Source organism: Hyaena hyaena, unplaced genomic scaffold (assembly GCF_003009895.1).
Source record: "Hyaena hyaena isolate Hyena2069 unplaced genomic scaffold, ASM300989v1 scaffold_267, whole genome shotgun sequence".
Taxonomy (NCBI): domain Eukaryota; kingdom Metazoa; phylum Chordata; class Mammalia; order Carnivora; family Hyaenidae; genus Hyaena; species Hyaena hyaena.
In genome coordinates, this window is record NW_024080903.1 from 1,359,481 (window position 1) to 1,372,773 (window position 13,293).

The 13,293-nt window shown below is 48.8% G+C and overlaps 1 protein-coding gene across 7 annotated transcripts in view; it reads left to right on the top strand.

Annotated features, from left to right (window-relative positions):
• The window catches only part of ATP9B (ATPase phospholipid transporting 9B (putative)), a 226,465-nt gene that overhangs the window by 115,622 nt on the left and 97,550 nt on the right, over nucleotides 1–13,293 (top strand). For all 7 annotated transcript variants that reach the window (XR_005530783.1, XR_005530782.1, XM_039245815.1 and 4 more), the window contains 2 exons: nucleotides 3,975–4,050; nucleotides 9,367–9,443. Coding sequence is in view for 5 of the 7 variants with exons in the window: in XM_039245815.1 (XP_039101746.1) it covers nucleotides 3,975–4,050; nucleotides 9,367–9,443 (153 nt within the window). In the remaining 2 variants the exon portion in view is untranslated. The remainder of the gene's footprint in view (nucleotides 1–3,974; nucleotides 4,051–9,366; nucleotides 9,444–13,293) is intronic.

The following is a 13,293-nucleotide window of genomic DNA, read 5'->3' on the forward strand; positions in this document are numbered from 1 at the left end:
TTTTTTGTTATTGATTTAGTCTCTTAACTAGATATAGGTCTCTTCACATTTTCTCCTTTTTCATGATTAGTCTTGGTAGGTTTTGTGTTTCTAGAAATTCATACATTTCATCAAATTTCTTGGTACACAAGTGCTAATGTATTCTTTTATAATCCTTTTTATTAATGTAGAATTGTAGCATAGTCCCCACTTTGGTTTCTGATTTCAGTAATTTGATTCTTTGTCTTTTTTTCTTAGTGCATCTAGTTAAGGGTTTGCCAATTTTGTTGATATTTTGGAAGAACCAATTTCTGCTTTCATTCATTTTTAAATTGTTTTTCTATTATTTATTTATAAAGTTAGGTCATCAATTTGACATCTTTCCTCTTTTTTAATATAAGCGTTTATAGCTGTCGATTTCCCCCTTAGCACCACTTACGTTGTACTTCATAAGCTTTTGTAAGTTGTGCTTCAGTATCATTTGTGTCTAAGCATCTCTTAATTTCCTTTGTGATTTCTTCTTAATGCATTCGTTGTTTAAAAGTGTTTAATTTCCACAATTTTGTGAATTTTCTGTTACTGATTTCTAACTTTATCTTATCATGGTTGGACTAGATACTTTGTATGATGATCTGTTGAGACTTCATTTGTAACGTAAGGTCTGTCCTGGGAAATGTCCGTTCACTTGAGAAGAAGGTGTTTGCTGTTTGAGGTGGAGTGTCCTTTATGTCTGTGAGATCTCGTTGGTTTATTGTGCTGAGTTTTCTATTCACTCACCTCTGTCTGGTGGCTCTAGCCGTCATTGTAAGTGGAATTCTAGGGTCTCTATTACTGTTGAGCGTTGTTTTAATACTCTTAAATTCTGTCAGTTTTTGCTTCATATATTTTTATAGTTTTTGTTAGATGCACCGTTGTGTATAATTTTCCTGCCTTATTGAACATTCAATTAACATATAATGTCTCATAACCTTTTTTGATTTAATATTTGTTTTGTCTGATATTCCTGTGGCTGCTTCTGCTCACTTCTGTTTACTTTGCTTACTGTCTGCATAGAATATCTTTTCTCCTACTTTCACTTGCAGCCTCTTAGTGCCTTTGGATGTAAAGTGAGTCTCCGCATGTAGACCGCATATAGTTGGGTCATGTGTTTTTATCCATCATGCCAATCTCTGTCTTTTGATTATGGAGTTTAGTCCATCGATACTTGAAGTAATTGCTGAAATGAAGGGACTTCTGTCATTGTTCAGTTTTTTCTACGTGCCTTGTGGGTTTTCTGCCCTTATTTCCTACATTACTGTCTTCTATTGTATTTAGTTGGTTTGGCAGTGAAATGTTTAAATTTCTCATTTCCTTTTGTGTATATTCTATAGCTGTTTTCTTTGTGGTTACCATGGGGATTACATTTAGCATCCTGAGAGATACAATACTCCAATTTGAATTTGTACCAACTTATGTTCAGTGACATACCAAGGCGCTGCCCCTTTACGGCCCCCCCTCCTTGTGTTTCTGATGCCACACCATTACCTCTTTCTGTGTGTTCTGTGCCTAGAACATACGCGCTAACGCTAGCCTCTTAAATAATGTAGAAAACAAGGTTTGGAATTACAGACCAAAGGGGCAACAATACTAGCTTTTATGTATTAGTTTCTCCAGTCACAAAACGTGCAGCTACAAGCCATTGTTACAGTAACATTTGCCTTTATAATTGCCTGTTTATCCTTATGGAGATGTTTACCTGTCCCCAGACGTTCACTTCCTGCTCCACTCACTGCGTCCCATTCCTCCACCTGCAGGGCCGCCCGGAGCACGTCTTGCAGGAGCGTCCAGCGCTCACAGGCTCTCAGCTTGTTTGTCTGCAAATGTCTCGATGTTGCCCTCAGTTCTGAAGGACAGTTTTGCAGGACGTAGGGTTCTTGGCTGACGTGTGTGTGTGTGTGTGTGTGTGTGTGTGTGTGTGTGTGAGCACGTTGAATATATCAGCACACTGCCTTCTGGCCTCCAGAATTTGGGGATCCCTGGTATGTGATGGTTTGCGTCCCTCCCACCCCCCGCTTTTGAGATTCTCTCTGGCTTGTAAAAGTGTTACTATAATGTGTCCCTGTGTGGGTGTCCTTGAGTCCGTCTTGCTTGGATTCGGTTGGGCTTCCTCAGTGTTTACATTCACCTCTTTCATCAGATTTGGGGGGGGGTTTCCTCCCTTGTTTCGTCACATGTTCTCTCCACCTCTTCCTCTGCCTTCCCCTTCAGGACCCCCACAGTACGTACGCTGCCTGTTCCCTGGTGCCCCCACGCCCGCAGGCTGTTTTCATTTTCCTCATTTTTTTGTTTCATTCTGTACCTCACACTTGGTCATTCCCATCGTTCTGTTTTCAGGTTTGCTGGTTCCCCGGCCTCATCAGACCTGCCGCGAATCTTCAGGGAAATTTTCCTTTGAGTCACTGTACTTTTCAGTTCTTTAAATTCTTTTGGTTTCTGTTTATTTTTTTAAAGTTTTCTTAATGTCTTATTTTTGAGAGACAGAAAGATAGAGCATGAGCAGGGGAGGGGCAGAGCGAGAGGGAGACACAGACTCAGAAGGAGCTCCAGGCTCTGAGCCGTCAGCACAGAGCCCAACGCAGGGATCTGAACCACGAGATCATGACCTGAGCCAAAGTTGGACACTTAACCAACTGAGCCACCCAGGTGCCCCAATAGGTTTTATTTTTTAATGTTTCTATTTATTTTGAGAGAAAGAGCACATAGGGGAGGGGCAGGCAGGGAGGGGGAGAGAATCCCTAGCAGGCTTCACACTGTCAGCACAGAGCCCAACGGGGGGCTGGATACACTGAAACCTGAGAACGTGACCTGAGGCAAAATCAAGTCTGATGCTCAACTGACTGAGCCACCGAGGCGCCCCTTTTGGTTTCTGTTTAGATTTCCTGTATCGATATTTATGTTTTGTTCACACATTGTTTTCTTGACTTTCTCCACATCTTCTTTGTTTGAACATATTTAATACTTTACTTTTAAAGTCTTTGTGTAGTGTATCTGACATCAGGTGTTTTTCAGGGATAATTTCTCTTGATTTATAATTTTTCCTTTTAATGAACTGTCATTTTCTGGATTGTTTTATTTACATTTTTTAATCCCTTGCTGTTGTTGAAACTTTTTTTTTTTTTTACTATAATAATGTGCTAATGCTAGAAGTCAAAATGTCTCCCTCAGGGTTTGCTGGGTTTTTAGTCATTATATTTATGGGTTTATTTTAAATACTGTAGACAGGCTCTTTGCGGGGTGTCAGCCTCAGGTGTGGACGTAATGTCTTCTCTGAGCCTTCCCTTGAGTGCGCCCGGTCACTTCCCGATTTCCCGTGTAGGCAGCCGTTTTTCAGTGTCCTGGTCTTTAATGTGTGGCTCCCAAAAGGGGGAAAGTGAAAAACAGAAGGGGGATGAGAGGCACTAGCCCGTCCCTCCCTCCAAGTCGCTGGAGCTGGAGCTGGAGGGGCGACGGCAGCGGCCGCCAGCTCTGTGTCTGCACCTGTGTGCTCAGAGCACCGCGTCCTGCCGTCTGGAGGGACAGGGTCCTTTGCGTCCCCCCGGCTTCTGCAGGCTGCCTGCCACGTGGCTGGGGTGCGGGACGGGTAGGTGCCTCCGTGCTGAGAGCTGGAATCGACCAAAACTGGCTCCTTCCCCCGGACCCGCTGCAGGCCTTCGGCCTGGCCCACGGCTCCGAGGCAGCTCCGTCACACGGGTTCTGCCCCCGCTGTGTCGTCTGGGGGGGGAGGTTCCCGGGGCCCCTGCTTAGCTGTCTTCCCAGAATCCAATCAGGCACTTTTAAACCTTCCCGGGGCCCTTCCTAGAATCCTTTATGTAACTTCCCTTGTTTTTCACCCATATTTTGCAGTGCCGTCCCAGTGCTCCCTAAGGGAGCCAGCTTGCACCCTTGTGTTGATCACTGTAGACACCTAATGTAACAATTCGCTAACTTGTCGTTTTCGTCCTTTTCTCTCTGAACAGGAAGACAGTGAGCCGCCCATTCACGAAAGTCTCAGCATCGAGAATACGCTGTGGGCGGGCACCGTTGTTGCGTCAGGTGAGAGGTCAGCTCTGAGTTCACTGTGGGCTCTTGCGCGGGAGATGCGGTGCAGCGCCTCTGGATGTGCCTGTCCCACCCGGGGACCTTGCCACACGTGCCCCGTAGGCGGTGGGCCTGGGGCCAGCCCTGGCCGTGGCCTGCGTGCCTGCACACCCACTCCAGGGGAGTGCGCCCTACGTGCCGCGGGCAGGGGTGCTCTGCTGGCCGTGCAGACTCTGCAGCTGGCCCGTCGGCGTCCCTGACCGTGAGCTCGGGCGTGGGTGGTGGCCTCCAAGGGGTCTTCCGCTGCTCCGCAGTGGTCCGTACACTCACAGGAGGCACGGTGGTGGGCTGTCTGTCTGGGAGGAACGTGTCAGAGGAGGCAGGGGAAGGGGGGGCTTGGGATGTAGTTCATGTTGGGCCTTTGGGGACCAGGGTGACCAGGGTAGAGGTCCTTAATGTCTTTCTGAGTGAAATTGGAGGATATTGGAGTATTTCTTGTGGCTGAATGGGGAGGTCACCTAAATTTACATTTTGGAAACTAAATTTTTCTGGGAGATACTGAAATCTGAATGATAATCAGCTTTTCAGAAAAGTAGTTGACTTGCTGATGGGAAACAGGATGGAATGTGAGTAGCAGGAAAGGTGAAGGATGCCGGGCGGGAGGAGGCAGGATGCACTGAGGAGAGTAGGGCTGTGGGTCCTCCCCGGGGCCCGAAGCCGGCAGCCCTCCTGTCTGGGAGCACAGTCTCTCTTTGGGTGGTTTTGTAAGAGCCACTCTCAGAGCAGGTGCTGTGGATGCAGCGTGGGGTCCTTGACCCGGGAGCTCACGGCCCAGGAGGACTCTGGTGAAGCGAGGCAGCTACGTCCAGTTGTGCGAAGGAGCACAGGAAAGTCGAGGGGTCCCCGAAACCATAGACTCCTTGCTCCTTCCCTGGTTAGAGCTAAGGGGGGACTTCTCCGTACGCTCGGTTGAGGAACAGACAGGTGCCCCAGGTGAGGAGTCAGAAAGGTGTGGGAGGTCTGGTCACCAGCGGCTGCTTGAGGGGCTGGCGCGCCGTGCGCCGAAGAGGGTAATGCCCGGGCCCGCGTGCCTGGCACACGGAGAAGAGCGGCCCAGACACACACAGGGCGGTTCTGTGCACCTGTGTGTGCGAGGGCCTGTGTGGATACAGGGGCTCCCGTTAGGGACTAGAGGATCAAAGGGGACTTAGTTGTATACTGTTTTATGTGTTTCATAAAACGGTTGATGGCACATAGGACAGTTTTAATAGAAACTCTGTGAGGTATTTCGTGATTTTCATACTGTTGGGTTTTTTAAATTTTTCTCAAGATAAAGAGAAAGAAGAAGTAAGGATAGCACACGAAGGAGAAAACTCAGGGGCACAGGCCGGGTCTCGGGCCGTGTAGTCCTCGGGAAGGGGAGACTCATGGTACCCATGAGTCACTGTGGAGAGGGCACTGTCCCCACGAGAAATGTCCGGGTCCTGTGCTCTTGCTTCCTCCATGTGGCTGTTTGCGGTTTACTTCACTGACCCTGAGACCCCCCGCCTCGCATTGTTCGCCTCACCTTGAGGGCCCAGGACCGTGGCTCAGACAGGCCCATGTGAGTGTGGCCACGCAGCCTGGCTGTCACAGGGCAAGGATTTGAATCCAGGTGGCTGTCCTCGACAACTGTCCCCCTCAGCCCCCAGCACTTAATAGTTCCAGGCGAGTATTTACAACATATACCACACGTCTTCTAATGTTGGTCACACACTTTACGTTTTCTCCGTCTAGAGTTCTATTCTGTTTCCATCATATCGAAGGCGCTCTTTGTAAACCATTCATTTTACTTGACCCTTTGTCCCCGTGTACGGGACCGTGTTTGTCCCTTGTATGGGGCTGTGGCTACTCACCCTCAGTGCTGTTGGTGTGAGGCCGTCATCCTCACAGACGGAGAGACACCCGAGCGGCGGGCTAGCTCCCGTGCGCGCCTTCCTGGCCTCCGTCCTGTGCGCCCGCGTCTGCGGCCCCAGCTCGCGCACACTGGCCGTCCTGATAAGTGTTCCTTACCCTGTGGTGTGGAGTTCAGTCTGCCCAGGGTTGTTTTATTTTCCAAGAGAGTACTTAATCGCTCTAAAACCGTCCATTCAAAATAATTTAAATGAGACACATCTAATTTTAATTTGTGTTTGGACATTTAAAAATGCAAACTGTTTTCATTAATTTGAAATATTTTAACACATACCTAGCCTATTTAAAAACCTTAATAATGTGAGCAGTTAGGGGCTTGTGTCTTTGTATACTAGATTGCAAGTTGAGAAGGAAAGACTGGAATTTTTTTTTAATCTTACTTATTTTTTAAACGTTATGTGTCAGCTGGATTCAGGTTGCCTCCTGCCTGATGAGAACGCGGACATTGGTCTCTCCATGTGCGTCAGGGTGGGCTCTGGTACCTGGGTCACCCACACCCATAGCTGCTGGCCGGCGTCTGTGCCGTCCCCACCGTCCTGGGCACGCAGGACCTCGGGGTCTGTGGGGAACGGGCCCAGCAGGCAGTTTCCACACTGATGTGGCAGCTCCCTCTGCCATGCCTGATGGCTCTCTGGATCTGTCTGTCTGTCTCTATGACATGGGATCTTTGTCAGACTTTGGTTTTTTTTGATTTTTTTTTTTTAATATTTTTATTTATTTCTAGGAGAGAGAGAGACAGCCTGAGCAGGGGAGGGTCAGAGAGAGAGGGAGATACAGACTCTGAAACAGGCTCCAGGCTCTGAGCTGGCAGTCAGCACAGAGCCCGACACGGGGCTCGAACCCACGAACCGCGAGATCATGACCTGAGCGAAAGTCGGACGCTTAACCGACTAAGCCACCCAGGCGCCCCTGTCAGACTTTCTGATGGATGTGCTCTGCCGTGCCTCCTCTCGGGTCTCATGGTACCCCTTATCCACAAGGACACTGTGGCCGTGTGCGCAGGGCAGAGGCCATCTCTCAGCCTACACTAGTCCGTAGCTCGCCATTTGTCAGCGAGCATGGAGAGCCTTCCAAGTACTTTGTGCTGCCTTGAGTAACGTTACCAGTCAGAAGACATGATGGACTCAGAATAAAATGCCCTCTGAGTAGATGGAGGACTCATTCCTATTGAGCGTGAGATGGGGTAACACACAGGACAGCCTTCAGCAGACTTGTAGATTCTGCAGTGATGACAGGTGGTGCTCTGGGAGGCACCGTCACGTGTGGGTGTGGCCCGCAGACGCTGGTGCACGGTGTCTGTGTGCGTCTGAGCAGGCCGTTCTCGTTCGTCCTGTTATTTCTCATATTTCACTTCGATGCTTTTAACTGTAATACCAGCTGTCGACCAGAGTCAACGTTGCTAATAATTTGGATTTTAGGACAGGTTTTCTGGCTTGATTAATTTTATGTCTTCTCTGAGACTTGTTCTGCTAATATTCAAAATAATTTTGTAGTTTCTCTTGTTATGTTTTTTGGGTTTTTTTTTCTTTTTTTTGATACTTTTTAACATTAATGAGCTTATTTAAAATTTTTTTTAATGTTTTATTTATTTCTAGCAGAGAGAGAGAGAGAGAGACAGCGTGAGCAGGGGAGGGTCAGAGAGAGAGAGAGAGAGAGTCACAGACTCTGAAACAGGCTCCAGGCTCCGAGCTGGCAGTCAGCACAGAGCCCAATGCGGGGCTCGAACCCACGAACCACAAGATCATGACCTGAGCAAAAGTCGGACGCTCAACCGACTAAGCCACCCGGGCGCCCCTTAATGAGCTTATTTAATGTTAGACACTTTTATTTTTCATTTTATTTAAAATTTCTTTTTAATGTTTATCTTCGAGAGAAAGAGCATGATTAGGGGAGGGACAGAGAGAGAAGCAGACACAGAATCCAAAGAAGGCTCCAGTCCCTGAGCTGTCAGCACTGAGCCCGATGTGAGGCTCGAATCCAGCAACTGTGAGATCATGACCTGAGCTGAAGTCCGATGCTCAACTGACTGAGCCACCCAGACGCCCCATCAGACACTTTTACATTTTGGTTAAGTTAAATTTGATTGGTAAAAAAGGGAGAAAATACTGATCTGGTCAGATTTAACGTTTGGTTAACTGACTAAAGAATGTTTGATGTGTTTGTTTTGAAAGTCCCGTACAGTATTGTAGCATCATGTGTTTAATACTTTCCTGCACACTAAGTACAGGGCTGCCTGTGGAAGAGTGTCTGGACCAGAGCGCAGAAAGGTAGCCTGGGTGCAGTTTGGGCCGCTTTCCGTTCGGGATGGGGTGGGGGGCGGGGGGGCCCACACGGTAAATTCCAGCTGCACAGCCCTCCGCATGGCACAGTGAAAAGTGTGGTTGGGAGGAAATGCTTATTTTCAAATAAAAATGTGTAACCTCTGCAGATACGTCTGCTGAGCAGCCCTCTGCCATCTGCATCCTTCTGGGTGCTGCGCGGGGGAGACCCTTTGTCATGCATCCTTGCGGTTTGCAGCTCTCTGGTCGTGTGCGCCCAGGAGCGAAGATCACACTCGCTCCACAGGACTAATGACTCGCTGCATGTCACAGGCTACAGTCGTGTCGCACGCTACAGTCGTGTGACCTCAGATGTCTGTGTCCTCATCATCGCAGGGACTCCTGCTCCGAAGGTCCCTCAGTGTAATCACGTCTCACACCAAAACCTACGAAAACCAGGAACGTAGATTACACACAGCTGCGGTTTGGAAACAGCCCGGAATGGGTTTTCATTTAATGTTAGGGAGGCAAGTGCCTCTGACCCTTCAGGGGCCGGTCTAGAAGTGTTTCTTTATTCTTCTGCCTGACAGGCCACAAAGTGATAGTTTCTTCTTGACATGTACACTTAGAAAACCACATTTTCAGGAGACGTGAATAAAAAACATCTATGTTCAAAATCACGTGTTCCATATGTGATTGTCTCACTGCCGTAATCGTGTCTGTGCTGGAGCGTCAGCAGAGGCTCTGGGGGGAAGGTGGCCCAGTCGGTGTCGTCCGGGGCGCGGGTCCCGGGGTGCCGCCTCGCCATGTGCATTCAGCACCAGCAGACGGGAACGGATGGGGGGGTCACCCTTTCCCTTGACAGGGAAGAGCATAGTAGTGCCTTTTCTACTGTGTGCGGGTACTGCCTAAGGAGTCATTTGAGTTGTATATTGAGTTGAGTTTATTTTGAAAGTTGAGATTAGACTTTCTTGAAGTAGACAAGTTAAAATGTGCTGCTGGGTACATTTATGTAAAATCAAATAGTGAATCATATTTTCCATCAAGACTGTTGGTTAGAAAGTGTTCTCTGTGCTCACTCTGAGGCCTCTCGGTAAGGACCACTCTCATGTTTTTGCAGGTACTGTAATAGGTGTTGTCATTTATACGGGAAAAGAGACTCGAAGTGTAATGAACACATCCAATCCAAAAAATAAGGTAGGCTAGATTAAGGAGCGGCTGCTTTAATGACTTGATTTTCCCTTTCAGTAAGAAAGTGCTGCATTTCTGAAGAGCTTGTTGCTTTTAGCTTAATATGTACCATAAAACCAGAGTTTCAGAAATGGGGGTGGTTCCAGATGTGAGCTCTCTGCACCTGTGTAAGCGCTCAAGGTGAACAACTTCCAAAAGTGCCTTTTCTTGCTTAATCAGAGTTGTTCATGACCTTTAAGTTTTCTCTGTTGGATACAATTTGCCCATAATTTGGTAGTTAATTGTGGGGTTTTTCTTTATTTTACAGTTTTAATTTTTTTGTTGATGGTTCATTTTTAAAATAAAAGAATCTATATTAACATGTTATAGTATTTAGCTTTATAGCATGGCATTGTTAAACTTGTTTTATTTAAGCTACTTCCATTTCATAAGCATATTGAAAATCAGAATTTAGTTTTAAAGACTGCTTGATTATATTTCTAAATTGATTGTATTTGTCATATTCCTAAAATTATTATTTATGTAGTCAGCATGCATAAGTTAAATTGTAACAAAAAGTTTGAATTTTTAGCTGTTATTTGTATAATATATGTTGTACTGTCAAGCCACAGTCTGTGCTCATGTCCACTTTATGAGAAGCTCTTTCTAACTGTGCATTTTACTCTTACTTGAAACATAATGAGAGGTGTGTCTGAGTAGAACCAAAAAACACTCGTGTGGATTCAAACCCGGCTTTGTGAGTATGGCTAGGAAAGGTTAACTGTTGCAGGAAATCTTATTACAAAGCAACAGAAGTGAAATAATGCTTTGAAAAGATATTTTAAAGGATAAGATGTGTTTCTTTTTTCTTTTTTCTTTTTTTTAAGCTAAGTACAGTTTTAAAAAATAGTTAACCCTTCTGGGGTGCCTGGGTGGCTCAGTTTAGTGTCAGACTCCTGATTTTGGCTGAGGTCGTGATCTCACATTTTGTGGGATCGAGCCCTGCATAGGGCTCCGTACTGACAACGTGGAGCCTGCTTGGGATTCTCTCTCTCCCTCTCTCTGCCCCTCACCCCTACTCTCAAAGAAATCTAAATAAATAAAATAAAGTAAAATAGTTAACCCTTCCAACATTAGGAAGGCGTCCGTGGCCCAAGGAGCATCTCCCCAACGACCGGGCAGCGGAGCGGCCCTGCTGGGCGCTGTGTCTGCCATGTCCTGGACCCCACCAGGGCCGGGCGTGTCCTCCTGGTGAGCTCGGCCGGACACTGTGTGTTAGGGCACCAGGTGCCTCTGCGTGTGACACATTTACTACAGGAAAAGACTGCTCTCGTTCTAGTAAAGTCTTGATTGTGATGACTGCGGGATGACCTTGTGAGGCACTGCAGCCAAAGTCCTTTATTCTTCAGTGGAGTTCAATTTATTGAAAACTAAATCAGGAGCTCCTGGAGGCTCAGTCGGTTAAGCATCCGACTTCAGCTCAGGTCATAATCTCACAGTTTGTGGGCTCGAGCCCCGCGTCGGGCTCTGTGCTGACAGCTCAGAGCCTGGAGCCTGTTTCAGATTCTCTGTCTCCCCTTCTCTCTGCTCTTCCCATGCTTATGCTCTGTCTGTCTCTCAATAAAAAATAAAAAGGTTAAAAAATTTTTTTAAAAAAACTAAGTTATTAAACAAATTATCGACAGAATCACATGCATATTTGCTTATGTTTTCTGGGAAGTACAGTGATTTTTTTCTTCAGTAAGCAAACCTAGAATGTTCTAATAATGCATGTATGGATCCTAGGGTGTATTTTATTTATCATGTTTAAACATTTTACTTTTAGGATGAATATTGAGGGTAAATTTAATTTTAAATATTAAGTGTTAAAATCTTAAAAGCTATCCTGTCATTTACCAAGACTCCTGTCTCCTGGCACCTTACTCTTCCACACGGCTTACCTTCTGCCCCCCTCCCAGCGTCCCTGTGCACAGCTCACCGCTGTCCACAGCTCACTGCTGTCCACACACCTTTGGTTCTGGCCCACGTGCTCTTCCCTGTGGGTGATGACATGGGGCAGTCAGGGGAGCCTTCCCGTTTCTGCCTGCAGTGAGGAGCTGGCCCAGATTTTACCATCTGGTTAGAGTCTGGGCGCAGCCACCGGCCAGCTCCATGGCCCTGGGCAAGTGGCTTCATTCTGTGTCTTACTAAGTGAATATTCCCCACCATCACTGGCTTCCTGTCAAATGAGGTGTGCAGTGTGAGCGGGCCACGCTCTTCAGCCCAGCCCTCCTCGTCAGTTCGGAAATGCTCATCGTGCAAGCAGCCGTGGGGGCGCTCTGCCTCACGCCACGCCAGGCGGCCTGGGGACCCGAGTGCCCGTGTGCACATCCTTCTGCCGCTGCTCCTATTCCCCCTCCTCCCCCCCCGCCCTCCCCCCCTGCCCCGCCCTGCCACTCGTCAGCCCCACGCATGAAGCACACGTGCTGTCCTTGGCTGGCACCTTCCTGGCGCTTAGCGCTCAGGGCTCCCCTTCCAGCTGGACATGAGTTCAGCCGGGAGAGCTGAGGCCGAGGTGGAGCGCTGGCGCGCGGCAGGCGCTGTGTGCATGGTGCCATGAGTGACAGCCCTGGGGGGGAGGGCGTCATCTGGCTTTAGAGCAGGGACACTGCTGTGCAGAAGGCTGTGCTTGTCCGCGTGGGGCTCGCGTCTCCGTGAGGGCACTGAGGGTCATGGAGCACCCAGGTGATACGAAAACGCTCTCATAAAATATGAAAATGCTTCTGTAAATCAAGGAATAAGAATAAAATCTCCAAATGTGCATATGTTATTAAATATTTCTAAGTGTTAAATGCCGTATTTATAAGAGAAATTGAAGAGCCGTTATAAGCGTGCCGCAATGGGACTTCCCCAGAGGAAGCCCTGGTCTGCGCTGAATGAAAGGTCCAGCGATACTGGATCCCTGAGGAGAGAAGCAAAGACAGAAGGTATTATTCGCTCGAAGATGTTATGTGGAGAACATTCCGTGCTCTTGGACTTCAAAGAAGGCTACTGGAAACAAGGAGGCCCTTAAAAGGGAAGTCCGATCGCTTACCTGAGTGTCCCTCCCTCAGGGAGGCACACTGTTCCGTGACCTCTGTCCTGGGGCCGCCCTGTGAGCAGAGGGCGTGTGGGGGCGCTGACCCATGTGATGGTCGCCCTGTCCCACGTCTTGCCACCACGTGTGTGGCCCTGAGGCCACCATGGCTAGCCTCCCACGACGAAGGCCTCTCTCCTCGGAGCAGGTGCTCGTCGCAGCCCCCTGGGGAGGAGCCCCTGGGGTGGACCGCCTGGCCTAGCGGGCTGCGTGCTGACTCGCGGCTCCTCCAGTGATGGTGACCTTGGGAGGGCTCGGCCAGCCCTGCACGGGGGAGCGGGGGGGATTGGGGAAGCGGGGCTCCTCGATGGCCTGGAACTGCCTGCCACCCCGGCATGGCTGCCGATGACAGTGTCCAGGCCTTGTACGTACAGTGCAGACACAACAGGAGCCTCCTCAGACCCTAAGCAGTGCGGGCAGGGAGGGGCTGACGGAGCAGGGGAGCCAGGAAGCAGGGTGGAGATGGCGGGGGGCCAGCCGCTGTCGGGGTGGGAAACGGAAAGGGACAGCGCGTGCAGCTCCGGAGGGTCCTGCGGCCGTGGACATCGTCGTCCGTGTGCTCCAGTGGAGTGGGGCTCACGGGCCGGGGCGGGGGGCAGGCGGGGTGCAGGGCGAGCATTTCATCCATTTTGTTTCTTTCTGGCGGGAAAATGCAGAACTGCTAATGCTTTCCATGAAAGGAGAGGGGTCCCCCACCCCCAAACGTATGCAAGAAGGGACGGAGAGGGGTCCCCAACATATGCGGGGACAGTGCAGCCGTGG